This window comes from Salarias fasciatus, chromosome 13 (assembly GCF_902148845.1).
Source record: "Salarias fasciatus chromosome 13, fSalaFa1.1, whole genome shotgun sequence".
NCBI classification, from domain to species: domain Eukaryota; kingdom Metazoa; phylum Chordata; class Actinopteri; order Blenniiformes; family Blenniidae; genus Salarias; species Salarias fasciatus.
In genome coordinates, this window is record NC_043757.1 from 2,218,232 (window position 1) to 2,238,467 (window position 20,236).

At 48.1% G+C, this 20,236-nt stretch overlaps 1 protein-coding gene across 4 annotated transcripts; it reads left to right on the plus strand.

Moving 5' to 3' along the window:
* The first annotated feature begins 81 nt into the window (after window positions 1–81).
* Window positions 82–15,768, plus strand: LOC115399097 (polycomb group RING finger protein 5-B). 4 transcript variants are annotated; one of them, XM_030106290.1, is made up of 9 exons: window positions 82–215; window positions 4,934–5,509; window positions 6,389–6,485; window positions 6,607–6,662; window positions 6,760–6,819; window positions 7,264–7,439; window positions 7,597–7,695; window positions 8,552–8,641; window positions 15,411–15,768. In XM_030106290.1, exons 2-9 carry the CDS (start codon window positions 5,395–5,397, stop codon window positions 15,456–15,458), a joined length of 741 nt encoding a protein of 246 aa, XP_029962150.1. In that variant the 5' UTR covers window positions 82–215; window positions 4,934–5,394; the 3' UTR covers window positions 15,459–15,768. The 4 variants fall into 4 exon arrangements, with proteins under 4 accessions (XP_029962150.1, XP_029962148.1, XP_029962151.1 ...); XM_030106288.1 differs by having other exon boundaries at window positions 84–215; window positions 7,261–7,439; XM_030106291.1 differs by having other exon boundaries at window positions 84–215; window positions 7,261–7,433.
* The last annotated feature ends 4,468 nt before the right edge of the window (window positions 15,769–20,236 follow it).

Below are 20,236 nucleotides of genomic sequence, written 5' to 3' on the forward strand. Positions count from 1 at the left end.
CCGCGCCGCTCTGCCGCGCCGCTCCGCCGCGTCGCTCCGCCGCGCCGCTCTGCCGCTCCGCCTGCTGCCGCGGCTGCTGGGCGGACCGGGGCAGATCCGAGCCGACCAGTTCCGCGTTCCCTGCTCAGCCGCGGCACACGGAGCAGGCTGAGCCGGCGGAGCAGCGGGGCGGTGTCATGGTGGACAGCGGCGGCCGGCCGCGGGGCGAACCGGAGGTGAGGGTCGCCTTTTCCTTCTCGTTTCTGCGCGGATGCGGAATTCATCCGCGTTCCGTTTGAGCCAAACTTTGACGCTCCTGGCCGGACCTCCCCCCCTCCCCCTCCCCCTCCCCCTCCACACACTAAGTGCGTCACCGTGCACGCGCACACGCGGGATCTGTTTCTCTGTTTCTCGCCGCACATTCACGCTAAGCGACGTGACGTGGAGCCACGCAACTTTTACTGAGCACACGTGCGTGCACTGTACAGTAGGTGTGTATACCCGCTACGCATGTTCGCATGCGTACACGCGCCTTGTCGTTACATATCGCCGTGGCGCGCGCGTGTCGTCCATTGATGTTGTTTTGACACGGGTGACGTAGAGCGTGACGCGGCCGCGCGATGAGATAAGCAGATCCGCTCCGTGGGAATAAACAGGGCGCGTGCGAGGCGGCGGTGCGCGTGCGAGGCGGGATCTCGGAGCTGCGCACTTTGGATTTTTCTAGCAAAAAGCAGCCACACGCCCCCCTTCACCCCCCCCCCCCCCCCCCCCCCCCCCCCCCCCCCCGCGTGCGTGCTACTCTGCTTTGCTCTGCATGTGTATACGCACATACACCTGACGCACGCACGCTGACGCACCGTGCGTGCGTCAGGTGTGTTGCGTGAGAATGGAAGGTTCTGTCAGGTATTTAAACATTTGCACTGTTTTCAACAGTTTTACTGATACTGTTAGATTTTGAAGGTTCTAAATGTGTTCTCCATCTGTAAAACAACCGTCTGATAAAATCCACGTTTTTTAACTTTTATAGTTTATAGCTAACTAGCTAAGATTAAAAACAATGATGTATGAAAAGATTTTCAGATTCAGTTATTTTTAAACATTTTCAAAGTCTGTTTCACTTTTTTTTTTTACAAAATTATGTGAAAAATTTAACATTCAGTTTATTCTAATCCTCTAATCATTTTTCAAATATCTTTTTATTTATTATTTGTTGTTACATTATTATTGTTGTAATTTTTAGGAACGTTCAAATTTTAGTCGACAGTGGAAACACCTGTTAATCAGGAATCAGAAATTCAAAATCGGTTGTTCTCAAATATGAAAATATCAAAGAAACTGTAATGTTTTCTGTTATATCTCCATCTATAACTTATAATCTAACAAGTTTCAATGAGATTTTTAATCTTCATTATGATAATTATGTCGACTCGGATTTAAAGAAAAATAAATACATGAAAATTCCAGGATTTCAGATACTGTATCACAATTTTAACTTAAAGGACTATACAATTAAAGACTTACAATATTTTAGTTTTTATGCAATATATCTAACAATTTTGGCTGCTTGACTTTAATTTTGGCAAACTTTTTTTTTACAGTTCATCCTAATGTTTGTCTGACACACCTGTGCATATTTGTCCTTAATTTTTGTACTTAAAGCTGAATTTGTTTCTTGTGTGTCGTGATGGTGAGGAGCACACGTCTCTGATGATGAGATCTCGTTCTCATGAAACAGACACTTTTCTCGGGAGCGTCTTCTGCCTGGCGATTAGTGTTTGTCTGTCTCTGGTATCAGGTAATGGGATGAACCGATGTTTGTTTACCGAAGTCGGGAATGAGTCAGATCTGAGACGAGTGACTAATCCCGCGTCCACACTCTTTACTGTAAGCACCGACATCCTAAAGCTCTGTGAAGCAGTTTGAAGCAGTTGCACAGTAAATGTGGAACCTGTGAGCTGCTGTGGTTTAGAATCTGAAGTCCAGAGGACTGAAATTCACTCAGATCCATCAAAGTGGGGAAGGAATGGGGGCAGGTTGGAGGGTGGAGCTAATCATAGAAAGGAATGCACCTCAGAACTGCAGAAGGCTCTTTTGGATGAAAGATTGCATCACTATTTGCTGATAATACATTTCTTAGGATTTACCAAATGTGTCAATATAATCAACAAATTAAAACGTAACAGAATCGCTCAAGATGCTTCAGCTTGATGGTTTTATTTGAGATAGTAGTGAAGCAATGTGAGCAGTGTTACTGTTGACTGGAAGAGATTCATTCACACAGATTTGTCACTCAAGTAGATGACACACAGATCAGCCATTACATTATGACCATTCTGATGGATCTTGTCAGCAGGTGGAACATATCAGGGTGCAAAAGAACATTTAGCCTCATGTACCCGGCAATTGATTGGAAACAGTGTAATTTTTGGGATTTGTTGTTCTTGCAAAGTTCAGGTGATGGTGATTTGAAAATACTCACGGTGAACTTAAAAACTCTGAAAATGCTGCAGTTTGCATGGTCGGCCAGTACTTGCTTTGTTCTTTGTCATACAACAATAATGCCTGTCAGCTCCTTTTATTAGACGTGCCCTCAGCGTCTGTATGAAGAAATGTTCCCACGTATGCAGATGATGGTGTAGTAAATGTTGCCTTTGTCAGAGAAGAGCTGTAGAATTCAGGACTGAGCAGCACACTTAAAGCTCGTGTCCGGAGTTTTGAAAGAGAGAGTTTTTTTTAATCCAACGCCTCGAGGTTCCGCCCTCCCTCTGCTTTCATGAGCGACCAAGCCACACCCCTTTAATTGTGCACGCGCATTATCTGTCGGGTGAAAATGAGAGCCTCCGAGTCCTACAGCATCCTCCATGTTTAGCTGTTCACGGTGGATGTTCAGCAGACAGTGGATATATCCGAGGTGAGCGCTGCGGAGCTAACTCACCTCTGCTGGGTGAGCGACCTTGCTCTCTGGCTGCGAGCACACGTTGATTGACAGCATGACAAAGTGGAAGCTCGAAATCTATTGGCTGAAGCTGACCGGTGCTTTTTCGGATAACATGGGGGTCTATGAGACGAAGGTGGGCTCATAAATACATTTTTATATTGCTTTATGCTAATATTATATTATAGTATCGAACCAGACTGACACATTTAAGCTCTGTTAAAAAATGATACATACGTTGGAAACGAACGGACACTCCGGACAGGAGCTTTAACTCTCCATATCTGTGGTGTTACAGTATCTTACCTGCAGCTCTCGGGGGTCTTCCTGGTGGGGGGCGGATCTCTCAGAACTGACTGGTGAAGCTCTCCATCCAGCAGACGAGCCCCTTTAGCCTAAACTGCTGTAGAAGTTCCTGTGAGGCTGTAACCTCATTCATGTGGTTGGTTGAAACTTTTTAAAGGAACATAGTGACCACTCTGAGGTGTCAGATCTCTGTATCTCAATCCAACAGAGCACCTGAGGGATGTGTGGGACATACCGGTTAAACTAACCAACGTGCTAACACCTCGGTGCAGAAACCACAGAAACGTTCTAATGTCATGGCTGGTTGATAAAGGCTACGCTCCTCTTATTTGTAGACAAAACTTCAGAAATGGGGAAATGCATCAAATAGAGGCGTCATCAGAAACCTGTGAATGACTTTGGTTTGAGCCGGAGCTGAAAAGTATTATCGTCTTGACAGGAGAAGAAAAATCACTCTTGATTGGAAAGTGATGAGAAAGCTCTTTGTCATAATCACACAGTGCCACTATCAGAAAGACTGAATCAGAAAACAGAAAAACAAGAATCAGATCAAGTTGGATCAAACCACAGCTAAGTAATGTCTGAAAGTCTGAAAGTCTGAGGTGGAACAAGCGGGATTCATCGTGTGTGGTTCTGTTGTGATGGTTCCTGGCAGAGCGCTGGCTGAACAGCAGCATGTGGATAAACCCCAACCTCTGCCATTCTGGTAGACACAGAGCGGCGGTGATAAAGGAGAAAGAAGCTCTTTTATCTCCTCGAAACGTCTTTGAATCAGACCGCTCACCTGGAAAATGTTGGATCCAGGAAACAAACCTGAGAATGACCTGCTGTTCTACAATCGCTGTCCTCTGAACTGGAAACATACTGAAACTTACCAGAATAACAGCTTTTCCCTGTACGTCGTCGGTGCACAATGACCCTGCCTTCAGGACACGAATGACCAAATCAAATCAAATATGGAGTGGTGGCTTCATGAGAAATGAAGTTTGGCATTGAAATAAATTGCAGAAGTGGTTCAACATTTTGCCTCCTATAGGGAAACTTTTCACCATTTAATCGATGCCGTGCTGGCTTCTCTTTAATCTGCTACAGTTCTGTTGGTTTTTGGCATCCATCCATCCATCCATCTATCCATCCATTCATCCATCCTTCCATCCGTCTGTATTCCTTTCTTGGCAGTCTGAACCTGCAGCAGCATGGCTACAAAAATGGTCCAATATGACCTCTGTGGTTCAGGTTCAGGTTCAGGTTCAGGTTACTTTATTAATACCCGAAGGTAGATTTGTTCCTCAGTGGGATGACATTTACACACATTTATACACAGTTATAAGTGCCACTGGTGGTCGATGCCCTTATTAAACATTGTTCGTATTCCTTCATTCCTCCATCCATTTGTCCTTTATAGCCCAGCCTTGGCAGGATAAACCTACAGCAGCTCGACTGAAAGCGAGCGGTGTGTGTGTGTAGAAATTCACTAAGTTCCTGAAACGTCATCCATCTTTCTGCCACATCCAGTGTGGACTGTGTGCACTTTTTCATCCATCTGTCTGTCTTCCTGATTGACCATATCGAGACGAGCAGCAGTGCTTTTAAGATGCAGATTTTAAATCTATTTCTGCTATTCTGTAGAACTTTTGAATAGATTCAAACCACACCAGTGCTTAGCATGTCAGGTAGGTTTTAGCTAACGTTTGTGCCTCTTCTCCTCTGCAGGTGACCTCAGTTTGAGTCAGGAGGACGTCACACGGCTTGAGTCACCGTTTCCTGGCAGGACAGTGAAGACAGCAGCAGACCGGGACGAGGCCGCCGGCGTCTCATGGAGTGAAAATGGCGCAGCGAGGAAGGGACCCGCCTCCACGTGTGTGTTTGAAACGCCGGGCGCTTCCCCAGCTCGATGGGACGAGCGTGGACGAGTGAAGACGGAATACAATCTGGGCGGGAGATGTTTCGCGAGAAGGAATGATTTTAAAGTTGGAGGCAAACATGGAGCAGGATTTCACACAGTAGGATCTCATGTTCCGCTCACTGACGTTCACTCACACGCTGCTCTGATGCTCGCCTGTCAATAAAAAACTGAAGGAAGGACTCTGACGGGCCTGCAGACTCCGCCGGACTCTTCTGAACCTGGACGAAGACACTTCTCTGGAACAAACAGAGGAAATCAACCTTCAAAGATGGCGGCTGCAGGAAGAAAACACCTGGTCAAAGACTTTAACCATTTCATCACCTGCTATCTGTGTCGAGGTTACCTGATCAAACCCACCACGGTCACTGAGTGCCTGCACACCTGTGAGTACACACACACACACACACACACATACACACACTGCAGTATTAGTGCTTCGTCAGCATGACTGGAGGAACCAGAAAAACCGCCCGTGTTGGGACCTAGAATATTTCCAAAGTCCAGAGACAGATTAAAACCAGTGTTGGGATCTGGTGAGTCCGACGCCGGCGGGGTGGAGATGAAGGAAGTCTGTGGTCAGAAGCTGAAACAGTCTCCTGCAGGATTTTGTCCAGTCGCTGAACCTGTTACCGTCACATCTCCACACTGATGTGTGCACATCTGGGAAATAAACCGTCTCCTGAATGGAGTTCACATCCCGACCGCCTGGTTTCTACTGTATGTGAAACATCTGAAACAAACAAGCTCAAACTTTTACAGACAGGAAGCAGCTTCAGAAGTATTTTGCTTTCTTTTTTCAGGTTTTAAAACTTACCTTTGACATGTTCTGACGGTGTTCGATGGTTTTCCTCCATCTTCAGAACAAAGCAGACCGTCGAAACCTGTTTTAACGTGTTTTAAAAATCAATTTCTCTGAAAAGAAGAACGCAAAATACTTATGAGCAAACTAAAGTCATAATGGAACCAACTGAACCAGACAGTAGTGCCGATCTTCCTTTAACTTTGTGGCTGTGTTGCATTAACGTGTCAGAGAGGCTCTTCGGTGATTAAACACGGCAAACTGCCAAAAACGAAGGTAACCGTCCAGCCGTAAAGGCTCTGGAGGAAACACTGACCTGTCAGCGAAGAGGATCGCATGCCAGCAGATCATCGAAGTCTCCAGCAAAGAAGCTGAACTGATGTAGAAGAAGCTAACGGGTGAAGCTGATTGGACCGTTGTTGAAGCTAACCTGCTAACGAGAGCGTTGTTTTGTCTCTTCCAGTCTGTAAGAGTTGCATCGTGCAGCATTTTGAGGAGAGTAACGACTGTCCCAAATGTGGCATTCAGGTGCACGAGACCAACCCGCTGGAGATGCTCAGGTAGAACATGATTCCTCTTTGTTCTGTTTCTGAGAACGTTCTCTTTCATCTCATTATCGCTGTTCATGGACCTCTTCCAGTAGTTCTTGGGAACCTGTTCTCACTGCCTCTCTGTTCTCAGGCTGGACAACACTCTGGAGGAGATCATTTTCAAGCTGGTGCCTGGACTCCGAGAGAGTGAGTTTGGTAGTTCTGTCTCCTCTGTGTGTCTGGAACGACGACGTCGGCTGCCGGGTGCTCAGGTTCCCTGTTTCTGTCTGTTCTTGCACTTTAGAAGAAGAACAGCAAGAACTTGAATTCTGGAAAAGAAATCAGCCCAAAGAGAACGGCCAAGGTGAGCGTGAAAGAGAGGTCCATTTCCCTCCCCGAGCACACCTGGAGCCAGTATGGAGCAAGAAAGAATAGATTTCACCTGCAGCTTCGTCCAACTGGTCTGCTGCTTCTGCACCGAACCAGAGAACAAATCTCTGTAGCAGGTCCTGAACCAAGCTCAGGGTCTCTGGAACCCCTGCAGCAGGTCTTGGATGATGAATCCCGTGTTGGGAAGTAAACTCAGTTCTGCCAGAGACAGCTTTAAACAGTGAACTAATAATAACTTTAATAATGTAGAATTATAATGTTGCTGCACGTTAGATTAAACAGGAAGTTTAGAAGAAAAGAGGAACGATGATGAAACGAGGCTATGTGGGTTTTATTAAAATGCTGTAACTGCTAAAAAACACAGTAAATTGTCATGTTATCCGTCTGTATGCCGTCATTTTGTCCGTTACTGTAGCAGAAGCCCTGCGGTGTCCGAGGCTCGGGCCGCCCGACGCCAGAGGCGACGGCGGCGACGGGGCCGGCGACGACGACGGCGGCGGCGAGGACTACCACAGAAATGACCCTCAGATCGCCATCTGTCTGGACTGCCTACGCAACGGCGGGCAGGCGGCGGACGGCAGTGTCACGGTGTGTGTACGTGATCGCGGCTCTCTTCTCTGAAAATGCGCGGCGCCTCCTCCAGAGGCCGGCCGGCGATCTCGCTGCCCGTCCAGGAAAAACACACATTTATCTTTGAGACGCCTCTCGTGATCAATCAGCCCGTAATAGACTTTGTCTCTCTTCCAATTAGGACTTGATGAAGAGGTTCATCCGCTGCTCCAGTCGAGTCACCGTGGGAACAATTAAGAAGTTTCTCAGTCTTAAACTAAAGCTGCCGAGCTCGTACGAGGTAACAGAGTCTTCCACCTTCTGCCCGAAACCTGGGATTACAAACCTCCACTTCTAAACACTTCAACACATTTAAAGACTTCAGCCGTTTGTCTTCATCTTCTTCAAAGCTATTAAGAGCAGGAAGCACAGTTTAGCTGAGTTTTCCTTTGTTTATTCCAGCAATAAACCAAAGTTTCCACATCATTGTTCAGTTTACATCAATTAGTGGGAGGAAGATGCTCTATAATCTGGTGTTAGAGGAGGAAGATGCTCTATAATCTGCTGTTAGCAGAGGCTAACCCTCATGCTGGATGTTCTCTGAGGTTCCGTCAGTTTCGTGTTGCTGTCTGAGGACTGAGTCAGTTCAGGATTAGTGAAGCTCCTCCTTCTGTCAACAGGAGTGCAGGAATATCGTCAACAATCAGGAAGCAGCTTAGCGCCATGCTAATTGTCAGAGATTATGTTGTAACTGTGATGAAAGAGTTAAAGAATTCGGAGCAGACTGTTCTCTGGAGAAAGCCTCTTTGAGCAGTGTCAGATAAGGCTCTCGCTCACAGCTTCACCCCTGATTTCCTCTGAAGCTTCGGCTTCCTGCGGCTCATGCTGCCTGGTAGCAGCGATGCTGCCGGCCTCCCTGAGCTCAGTGCCGGCGGAGGTTCAGAGCGTCGAGTGGAATTTATTCATCAATAAAACCAGGAGTGTAAACTGAACCGCGGGGGTGAAACGTGGTGCACGGTGCAGCCTCCCACACCGAACTTCCCCTTCGCCGCCGGCTGTCAGACCCGCTCACTTCGCCGGCGCCGCCCCGTCCTCATCACACACACCGCCGCGCTCGTCTGCTGCTCAGTGTGTGTTTCCTGTGTTTGTGTGTGCAGCTGGACGTGTTGTGTAACGGCGAAATCATGGGCCGAGATCACACTCTGGAGTTCATCTACATGACGAGGTGGAGGCTGCACGGAGAGAACGTGAGGCTCGCTTCCTCTTCACACCCGCGTGTGTGTGTGTGTGTGTGTGTGTGTGTGTGTGTGTGTGTGTGTGTGTGTGTGTGTGTGTGAGATCTCTGGATTCCTGTCTTTGTGGGCCCGGAAGCTGGCACCACACATTGTGGGTTTGTTTGTGTGTTAAAGTGTGACGTTCTGAAGTTTATTTCCTCGTCTTCTGAACATCGAGCTCCTCGTCTCATCAGCTCAGCGTCTCAGTTTGTGTTCAGATGGTACGAAGAGCAGAACGTTGAAGCGTTGGAGTTGTGTTTCAGGCGTGAGGTTCTCCTCTCTAACATGGACTCCAGGAGAATATCTCTTTATTGCATATAAATATCTAAATTATGTGGTTGATTGATCGATCATTTTAATGCATTATATGAAAGACAGAACAGCAAATGAAGAGACATTTGCAGAGCCGCTACATTACAACACATATGGCAGTCACCTCTTTAAAAAGGAAAGCTAAAGGAAAGCCATTTGAGCATGCTAACGCTAAGAGCGAATTATGAAGAGCAGAACGTTGAAGCGACATAATTGAGCGACAGATTTATCCTCCCCCGTCAGGGCACAAAGAGATTTGGACAGTCGTTTATTCCAGCTGTACTCCGACTCTACAACCAGGCCCTGCAGGCACGGGGAGACCGGGTTGATGGGCTGACTGACTTGGGACTTTTAGCTGCACTTGATGCATTTTAGCAAATTACTAGTTTGCTCTGCATATTTATTGGACCAGCAGTGTGTTTATATTTATTGCACTGTGAACTCTGTTTTTCTGTTTGTCTTCCTCTTTTTAAATGTCTGATTTTCCCCAGAGGGGACAATAAAGGTTTCAATCAATCAAGAGGCTCCTCCAGTAAACTGGAGTTGAGTGAAATAGTAACTTTTCACCATACAGAAGCTCTTGCCTCCAGATAATGATCTTGCAGTTTCTCATGCTAAACCAACCATAACAAACCAATGTGTGCAACTTCCAAACAAAAACCCCAAACATCAAGCACAGCGAGACAGCAGAAGGCAGTAATGCTGAGCGCCGCCTCCGCCCCCAGTGAAGGGTTTCCGGTTTGACCCGTGGCGTGCCGCGTCTCGCCGGCGAACGTGAGCGAAGGTTCCCGCAGGAGCCGAGCGTTCACGTGTTCATGAGGGACGAGCGGCTGAAAGCTGCCTGGCGGTGCAGACCGGACGCCCGGCAGGAGGCGTCTCGCCGGGTCAGCAGGACGACGCCGGAGCTCCGGGCCCGGCGGCTCCTCGGCTGAAGCTCCTGCAGCTGCAGCTCCGGCGGGGATCAGTTCCATCTCTGGAGGGGAAACAGGCGGAGGAGAGGACGGAGGTGTGAGTGGAGCTGTAGTCAAGACCGATTAACCCGACGCTGAAAGGACGCCGTCTGCAGGCCGTTCACTGAGAACAACTCGACAAGCAGCAGCGTTCAAATGAGTCTGTTCAGGGAAGATGATCAGATGGAGCTCTGAACGCTTTTAGAGCGTCTTCCTCCTTCTAACATCTAGATTGTCATCTTCCTCCCTCTCACTGATGCAACTTTACATAAACTAGCAACCAAACTCCTTCATTTTCATATGAAGAATAAACTATTTCCTGTTTTCAGTTCCTAATTTGGTTAGTGAATTCATTCAGAAGCAGAATGTGAAATCCTGAAGGAGAAAACATCCACGCTTCTTCAAATGATGGAATAAACCAAGCAGAAGCCTGAAGCTCAAATGAAACCCTGGACGTTCGTCTCCTCAGAGGACCGAGGACAGAGCGAAGCCACCTCTCCTCCACTGCTTCCAGTCTCAATTTGAACGTCCGAAGGGGATTTGTCCTTTTTTTAAATCTCCAGGCGGCATCAGAGCGAGCGCTTCTCCTCCTCTCACCACCCGGACGCTCCCAGATCTGCCCGGCAGAATTATTTATGTCCCGACCGCCGAGTCTCAAGGATAAACACAGACAAATTATTTTTGACTCTTGTTTGAAGCCTCGCCTGGTTTGAGGACGAATGAAGGAGAGAGAGCGTCAGTGACAGGGACCGTTTGGGAAACGCCTCACATTAACTGTAGACCCGCTGAAGACTGGTTCGTGTCCGTTTTAGGGCTGATTTGAGACCAGTTTGATTTCCACTTGTTGATTTGATTCAGGACTCCTTTCAAATAAATTGATTCAGACGACGCTTGGACTGGTTTGGGAGCAGTTTTTGCTAGCTTGCTAGCTTGGTGGTGGACCAGTTTTACATGGCATGTACAGGAGCATCAGACTAGATGAGGTCTAGGTTTAGTCTGGGACTATATGTTTATCTAAAGTCATGCGGTTTGTGCTCTAGTTCTTGATGTGGTTTGAAAGAACATTGAGAAAAGTTGTGGTCTTGGGTTGAAACTGTGTTTGAACTAGTTTCAGGTCTCTTATGGTCTTGGTCTGAGACCAGTATGGAACTCTGTTTCGGACTCGTTTCAGACCAGTTTGGGTCCGGCTGTTTTTCACACATTCGTTGGAACCTTGGTTGCGTTCTGTGTCTGTCTAAATGGCCACGGTAAATCAGCGTCGCTATCAGAACGCTGCCATCTAAACATGAGACTTTTTATTTGACGAAAAGACGGAAACTTTGCGTTTTCATGTCAGCTCCTGCAGCGAAACCGTTCCGTCTGAGCTGCCGCTTAACTTCTGCGTCTCCTGATTGGCTGATTGCCACTCAGCAGATGTGGAGCGCCTGGACTTGGTGCTTCGGTGGGTTGATGAAGGGGGACGGCACTGCCGGGTTCGTCGGTTCACCGTCTACCTGTCAGCAGCTCATCCAGGCTGTCTGCTGGAGAAAAGATCATTGAAGCTCATGAAACGTTTTTTTTTTCTTTCTGACGCCCTTTGAGCCTCCAGGTAATGACTCTAGTCTCAGACCAGATGTGGACTTGGCTCTAGAGTAGATCTAGACTGGTTTCAGACAGGTTTGGGACTTGGTCTTAAACTAGTTTCAGAACAGCTGTGGATTCGGTTTCAGACTTTTAGGTAATACTTTGACCCTTGGCCTGATTCAGTGCGAGGAAAGAAAAGGGATGCAGAGAAGCGTGAGCGGTGGAAACAGAACGTGAGGGTCAGGAATGGAGACAGGAAAAAGGAGAGTCGTTCATCAGCCTCGTCCTCCTGACATCTCCTCGGCTCCGCTTCATTTTCTCCCTCCATCCCGGAGGACCGACGGGAGAGGAGAGTGACGAGAAATCAGTCTGTCCCCTCTCAGGGTGTCAGAATAGGAAAGTGGTCTTCTGTTACCCCCACGGTGCCTTCAAATAAAGCCATGGAAATGCATCAGTGGAACTCTTCCCTCCTTCCAGACTGAGCTGTGAAGCTCTGTTATCACTGGAAGACGGTTATTTATTTTGTTTAGCACGTCGGCATCTGCTGAGTCTGGCTGAGTTCGCTTTGAATTAATCAGATCGGTCTCTGTAAATATCTCGGAACAAATGTGAAGCCGCTAAATTTAAAACGAAGTGCGAATTATCACCCTCACAATCTTCTCTACCAAAGTTAGCCCCATAGGGCTAGAGTCCGTCCCGGCTGACTTTGGCCTGGAGGAGGAATCACTCTGGACATGCAGCCAGATCTTCATATTAACCTCACTCTGTTTTCTCCGGCTTCAGTTCCTAACCTGATAAATCTGATCCTGCTGGGAGGCCTGTTTATTTCCAGAGTGCTGAGCTGCAGGGGCTTCACAAGGAGCAGAGCATCCAGAGCCAACACACACACACACACACACACACACACACTGCAAATTTTTAGAGAATGGACTATGTGTCTTGAAAAAGTGTCCACGGCCGTCTTTAAAAAAGGACAGATGGATCAAAAAAGTGACTTTGAGTATCTTGGACACAGACGAGATGAGTCTTGGACATGGATTGCAAGTATTTAGAAAGTGGGACTAAAAATATCTTGAGCAAGGTGCCAGAAGTATCCTGGACATAGACAATATGAGTCCACGGCATGGACTCTGCGACCCTTGACAATGGACTACAAATGTCATGAAAGTGGACCGCAGCTGTCTGGAAAAAACGAAGGTCGAATAGAAAAAGGCACAAGTGTCTCCAACATGACAAGAGTCCAGGACATGGACTACAAGAGTCTAGAGAATGAACGGGCAACTGAGATAACGGGCTGAAAACATCCTCAAAGGACAGCAGGTGTCCTAGACATGGACTGCAAGATCCTATCAGTGAACTACACGTTTTGAAAAAGGATCTGGGAAATGGACTAAGAGAGGTTCTGGGCTCGTTCAGGACCATTTGTAGATTTGGTTTGACTAGTTTAGGGCTGGGTTTGGAACTAGCTTTAGAGTAGTTTAGGACCAGTTCTGGACTTGTATTGGTTTGGGATTCGTTTTGGTTTTCGACTCGTTTGGGAACGTCTCGGGAGGTGGATCTGCTTTTTGGGTACATTTGACCTCAGACCAACTCAGTCTCGACTCGTTTGGTCTGACAGGTTTTCAGAAGCCGTGATGTCTTGATAACAGGAGTTTGATTCCCACCCTGCCTGTGGTAGAGTTGTAGGTTTGAAACCACCGTATTTACTTTTCTTTATTGCATGTTGGGAACAGAAATCTGAGGAGGCCGTGGCCCGGGGCAGCTCAGGAGGCACATTGGGAACCTGGGGCATCTTGGGAAGCTCAGGAAACCCCTCGTTAGACCGGAGCAGCATCTGGGATCTGGGGATTTCCCACTGGGGGAACCGGAGTGCTTTGGGGAGGACGGCACAGACCTTCTTCTGATTTCCACCGTCTCCTGTGGTTGCTCCTGTGGAACTGCTGTTTGTGATCTGTGTCGTATTTGTTGCTACAGAAATAAAATAGAAACGTTTTGCTGCTGAGGCTCATTTATTTGTTTCACTTGAAGCTTGAAAGCAGCTGAAGGCTGCAGAGATCCGGTGTTTCTGCAGCGCGATTAAAGCGTTTGGAGGAGAGTCGCTGAGTGAAACGGTGTCGGATCCTGACAGACTGTTAGCTCCAGTTCAGGCCTGTTTCTCTTTCATTTTCTTTTTAAAGTGGGGGGGGGCGTGATGCAGCAGAATTGAGAAAGCCGGAGGAGATGACAGCAGCTGTACTCTGCTGCACCAGCAGCCCGGAGCTGCCAGAAATAGGAGGCCGGCTCCACAAACAGGAGACTCTGCAGCTGCACCCACACGAGCGCCGGCCTCCTCCCGCTGAATGTTTCATGAAAGCAGCCGCTCGCGTCTTTTCGCTGCTTCCAACCTGTTTCACGGCCGGCCGTGACGTCTCTGTTATTTCACCTGCAGTGATGGAGGGATTACCGAGCCCGAAGGGCGTAATGTAATCTGATTACATCTATCTGGAACGCAGTCGTGTCAGCTGTTACATGTCTGAAAACTGCTGCACTCGTCTGCTCTACTTTCATTTATGGGATGGTTACAGACTAGTTCACGCTCGGGGACTACTTTTGGGTGCGTTATGGATTCTGACCTGTTTTGGACCTGGTCATATGTTGTAGACTAGTTTATCTGACTGACCTTAAACCTGGTTTAGACTCTCTAGACTGTTGTTAATGCTCTTTAGGACAGCCATGGCCTCGGCTTCAGTCCCAGTTCTGATCAGTTTTTGACTAGTTTTAGTTTAAAACTCATTTTGAACTTGGTTGTTGACTAGTTTGGACCTGGTTTGTGTGAGTTTGGATCCATTTTAGACCAGTTTGGCTCACCTTTTGGTTCCGTAGTAGACAAGAATCTGAAGTGTTAGTGTTGAGTCGGTTCTACAGTTGTCTTACATTCACTGAGGCTAGCTTGAACTTGGTTTACAGACATATTTTTGATAGTTTCAGACAAGGCTCTGACTGAAATTGGACTTCGTCCTGACCTAGTCTACATACTGGTGGTCCAGGTGGTCCAGCTTTGGACCATCTGTAGACTTTGACTTGGTGTTAGACTCGTTTGCAGTGATGTGAATTTGTTTTGGGGTTTTAGACTTTAGACTTGCTTTTATATTGATTATGGACCATCTGTTAACTAGAAGCAGAGGACTTGTTGTCAACTTGTGTTAAATCTGTAGATGTTTTACGCAACTTCAAATTAATTTGGATTTAAAAAGCTCACGTTTAGCTGGTTTTTGTCAAGGATTTGGCTGATTTCAGACTTAGATCTGGACTTGGTTTTGAACTACTTTGCATAGTTTTGGACTAGTTTATATACCTTTAGAAGAGTTTTGACCCAGCTGTAGACTTGTTTTAAGATGAATGTGGGACATGGATGAAAACTAGTATTTCGTGAGTTTGGAATCCATTTTCAGAGGACGTCATTCTGGACTTTGGTTTGGACTAGTTTACATAGTTTTGCAACAACTTTTTGAAACTCGCCCCCAAGTTGGAACTTTAAGAAAATGTTCTGGCCCCGTTTCTATGGAGACTTTTCTGAAATGCTGCTGTGTCGCATGCGCACCACAGCCACAGTAAACAGCTGTTCTGCACATGCTCAGTAGACAGACAACAAGAACAATATTTTCCTCCAGAGAGTCAAGACCCCCGAGTCCAGATTCTCCTGGTCCCGGTCCTGGTCCTGGTCCCAGTCCAGATTCTCCTGGACTTGGTAGATCTGGAGTTGACAGTCGCCGTAATAAAAATCCAACCCGGTCATCCCAACATGAAAACTACATCGTTTTCAGCGTTTCTGTTGTTGCCATGGAAACTGACATCATTCTGAAGATGTTGTCATGTAAACGGGGTCTAAGCTGTAAAGCCTGAGCATTGATTCCACCTCTCTCTCTTCTCTCCTTCAGACATATCCCATGGTCCTCGAGTACCGACCACGCATCGACTTCGGCTGAAGACGACCTCACACACACACACACACACACACACACACACACACACACACACACACACACAGGCCCACAATGTGCAGAGAAAGAGAAAGATTTAAATGTATTTTTGTACAGCTGATGATGAAGTGCAGATGTTATGTTTAAAGAGCTTTTATGCGACATAGAATAATATATGCGATAATATATGATATTTTTAAATGTATGTCCCTGTGCCTAAACTACCCGTTCGGATCACACATGAAGTACGACCGTATCTCCACTTTGCCTGTTTGACTCTAACTGTAGATTAAATGTTGATTTTTCTACCGTTGAAGTTTCACGTTTCTCTTTGTTTGTTTTGCAGTTTGAATTTGTTGCATTCTGATTCACAAGAAAGCTAAAGCTACAACAGCAATGCTAACGCTACAACAGCAATGCTAACGCTACAACAGCAATGCTAAAGCTACAACAGCAATGCTAAATTCACAGCATGAATGCTCATACTATGCAGATGACCTCTCGCTCTACATATCAGTGTCAGTGTAAGAAATTAAATGAATGAGTGGATGTATCACAACATTTTACAGCTTATTTATTGTTTTTAGCCCGTAAGAGGAAAGGTTAAAGGTCAGCACTCATCTCGACTCCATGCCAGTCAGGACATCAAATCATGGCAGAAATGTGGGTTTAGTGATGGACTCAGACCTGAAATTCAACCGCCACACCAAGACAGTCACAGAATCAGCTTAAAGCTCGTGTCCGGAGTTTCTGTTCATTTCCAATGTATGTATCATTTTTCAACAGAGCTTAAATGTGTCAGTCTGGTTCGATACTATAATATAATATTAGCATAAAGCAATATAAAAATGTATTTATGAGCCCCGCCTTCGTCTCATAGACCCCCATGTTATCCGAAAAAGTGCCGGTCAGCTTCAGCCAATAGATTTCGAGCTTCCGCCTTGTCGTGCTGTCAATCAACGTGTGCACGCAGCCAGAGAGCACGGTCGCTCGCCCAGCAGAGGTGAGTTAGCTGCGCAGCACCCTAGCTAGCTTACCTCGGATATATCCACCGTCTGCTGAACATCCACCGTAAACAGCTACACATGGAGGATGCTGTAGGACTCGGAGGCTCTCATTTTCACCCGACAGATAATGCACGTGCACAATTAAAGGGGCGTGGCTTGGTCGCTCATGAAAGCAGAGGGAGGGCGGAACCTCGAGATGTTGGATCTCTTACAAAACTCCGGACACGTGCTTTAAGCCCACCTGAATTACAAGATTTATGAGCAAATGAGATGCAGAGAAAACGGTTTTGCATTTATTGGTGTAGAAGGTGGTCGAGGGCAGAGCACACCTGAGTTAGGGGGGGGGGGGGGGTAACCTATGTACAAATTCACAATACAAAACAGTGTTGTTGACGCACCACACGCAACCTAGAACAATCCCAAATCCCCAATCTAGTCAACACCAAAACAGAGCCGACAACCAACACAAAAACTGACAGAACCATACATATATAGACATTTTTTTTCCTTCCTTCTGACACACTCACAAATATTTGAAATGACTTTCATGAAGAGCACTCATTGAAATAATGCATTTCCCCACCCTAACCCTCTCATAACCCTAACCCAGACCCTGAACCTGAACCTAACCTAAAACTAATTCTAACCCAAACCCAGAAATCAAGTCTTAACCCTCAAAAAGGTCCGTCGAAAAGTGAGGACCAGCAAGAATGTCCTCACTGTGCTGGTTTAAAACTCACTGTGGTCCTCACAATTGAGTATCTGCAAGAACACACACACACACACACACACACACACACACACACACACACACACACACACACACACGCTTGCTATTCAGCGAAGGGAGTCTCCAGAATGAAATCAGGCCTGAAGTGAAGTTTTGACATCAACCTGCAGAACACACACACCTGATACTGTAACACGCTATAAATACACTGTTACAGAGGAGAGACATCACACAGCATCCGCTCCACCCGGAGGCCTGAGCGCGCCTGTGTGTGTGTGTGTGTGTGTGTGTGTGTGTGTGTGTGTGTGTGAGAGAGAGAGAGAGAGACTGTGTGAATGGCTGCAAGTTTGCACACACCTGAAGCAACACGCAGACAGTTTTACACATTTTACACACACACATATTCCCACATCACATGTTCTCAGCTGCACAGACACACACACACACACACACACAGACACACACACACACACACACACAGACAGGCTGGAGGGCTCTGTGGTTCCTCCATGATGCTGCTGACCATCAACACGTCGATGGCGTGCGGCTGTGCAGGAAGTGAGAAGGTCAGTCTGCAGAGCTGCTGTCCAACAGGAAGACGCCTGGACTCAGTGAGGCCCACTGTGGTTTGGGTTCCATTTGTTCCACTTCAGGTGATCAGAGACACAAACTCTCCAATGACAGGCCTGGCTGGGACTCGTACCCATGACCCCCTGCTGTGAGAGAAGAGTGTTCACCACTACACTGAGCCTGAACAGGACTTACCTCAGCTGGGACCAGCTCAGTGCTGCATTCTGTCAATCTCTGAATTCTCTTCATAAACAAATAACAGCACCAGCTAGTGGCCCAGCATGCTCACTGCAGTGTTTAATCCAGACCGGTCTGTGGGACTCTTTGGGTTCTGGCTCTGTGTTGGTTCTGGTTCTGGAGCCGTTCCTGACCTGGATACAGGGAACGTGAGCCGCCGCTGCTCGCTGCTCGCTGCTCGCTGCTCGCCAAACAGACGCAGTGTTAAAAGCAGAAACGTGACTCACTCTGTCTCCACTCGTCCTGCTGCAGCTCCTGGATCCGGCCTGGATCCGACGCCCCCCCGCCCCCCTGCCCCCACAGTCCTGCAGCCGGGCCTGATGTCCCAGACCGGGCCAAGACAAGCAGCTCATTAAAATACAGCAAGTCTCCGCCTGTCCTTCTGTCCGTCTGCCAGACGCCATGAAAATATAGAAATGATGTTTAACAATGGAAAGAGCCTCATGGAGACAGTGGCGAACTGAGTCCGTCTCCATCGGGAGGAGACGGAGGAAAGACTGCTGCTGCGGCTTTCTGGTCCAGGTTGGTAGTTTCAGTGCTTTGAGTGGCCGACATGCAGCGAGACGCTGGACTCTGTGGAGGGTCAATATGTTGATCAATACCTCCAGATGAACGGTGAGATCATCCTGCTGAAGTCAGTTTTCAGACGTCAGGCCTGATGATGAGAAGAAAACCAGCAGCAGTCAGCTGCTTGAAGACAGTGTTATCTCTTTGAGCACTTCTTTATGTTTAAAGGAGCCTTTTTTAATGTAAAACCTTCATGTTCGGCATCGACGTTCTGCTCTCAGCCTTCAGAAACCCGTCCTCCGGGTTACAGTAGGAGCCGCCTCGTAAACCCCGGCAGGCCGACCTCTGACCCGCAGTCACACACACTCACCGCTGTGGCATCCTCATGTGTCGCCGCCGGCTCCCGGACGGCCGTGACATTCCCAGAACGGGGGGGCCGGGTGTCGGGGGGGGGGGGGGGGGGAGCTATGTGCTGAGCTGACGGCACCGAATGTCATCGAAGCCTCTTAATATGTCGCCGCGCCGGACGCCACTTACGCTCCATGACTATATGAGGACGGCGTGCGGGGCGGCAGCGGGGGGGGGCCGGGGGGCGGGGGGATGGGGGGTGCTCGGGGGTCATCTCCCATCAAAATGCTTCATTAAATCCAGTGTACCTTCAGTTTGTTCATCTTTTTTCTAGAAGGCTTTTCCCACACGTTCCGTCGGTTTGCTTCCATGTTTCTGATAAAAACAGGAGAACGTCGCCGGAACGTCCAGAGTCCAGAGAGAACCCAGAGACGGAAACGATCCGGGTCTCCGGTTCACAGTGTGGAACCGACAGATCGTAGTGTGACGCTGACTGCAGAGACCTGCGCTGAGTTTTGGGGCCTGTTTGTGTTGAAAATGAAAGTGTCTGAAAACGGCTCCCACGGTGGAACTTTTTGAAAATGTTCAGTTTTTCTTTGTCTCTGTGGAAACGGGGAAAAACACAACTTCTCTGAAATATGCTAATGTGGAACAAAACCGGAGTGAACAGCAGCTCTGCTCAGTGGACGGAGAAGAAGAACTGTCAAGACTCACGGTCCAGATTCTGCTGGTCCTGGTCCTGGTCCTGGTCCTGGTCTCGGTCCTGGTCTCTGTCCTGGTCTCTGTCCTGGTCCTGGTCCTGGTCTCTGTCCTGGTCTCTGTCCTGGTCCTGGTCCTGGTCTCTGTCCTGGTCTCGGTCCTGGTCTCTGTCCTGGTCCTGGTCCTGGTCTCTGTCCTGGTCCTGGTCTCTGTCCTGGTCTCGGTCCTGGTCTCTGTCCTGGTCCTGGTCTCTGTCCTGGTCTCTGTCCTGGTCCTGGTCTCTGTCCTGGTCCTGGTCTCTGTCCTGGTCTCTGTCCTGGTCCTGGTCTCTGTCCTGGTCTCGGTCCTGGTCTCTGTCCTGGTCCTGGTCTCTGTCCTGGTCTCGGTCCTGGTCTCTGTCCTGGTCCTGGTCTCCGTCCTGGTCTCTGTCCTGGTCCTGGTCTCTGTCCTGGTCCTGGTCTCTGTCCTGGTCTCTGTCCTGGTCCTGGTCTCTGTCCTGGTCCTGGTCCTGGTCTCTGTCCTGGTCCTGGTCTCCGTCCTGGTCTCTGTCCTGGTCCTGGTCTCTGTCCTGGTCCTGGTCTCTGTCCTGGTCTCTGTCCTGGTCCTGGTCTCTGTCCTGGTCCTGGTCCTGGTCTCTGTCCTGGTCCTGGTCTCTGTCCTGGTCTCTGTCCTGGTCCTGGTCTCTG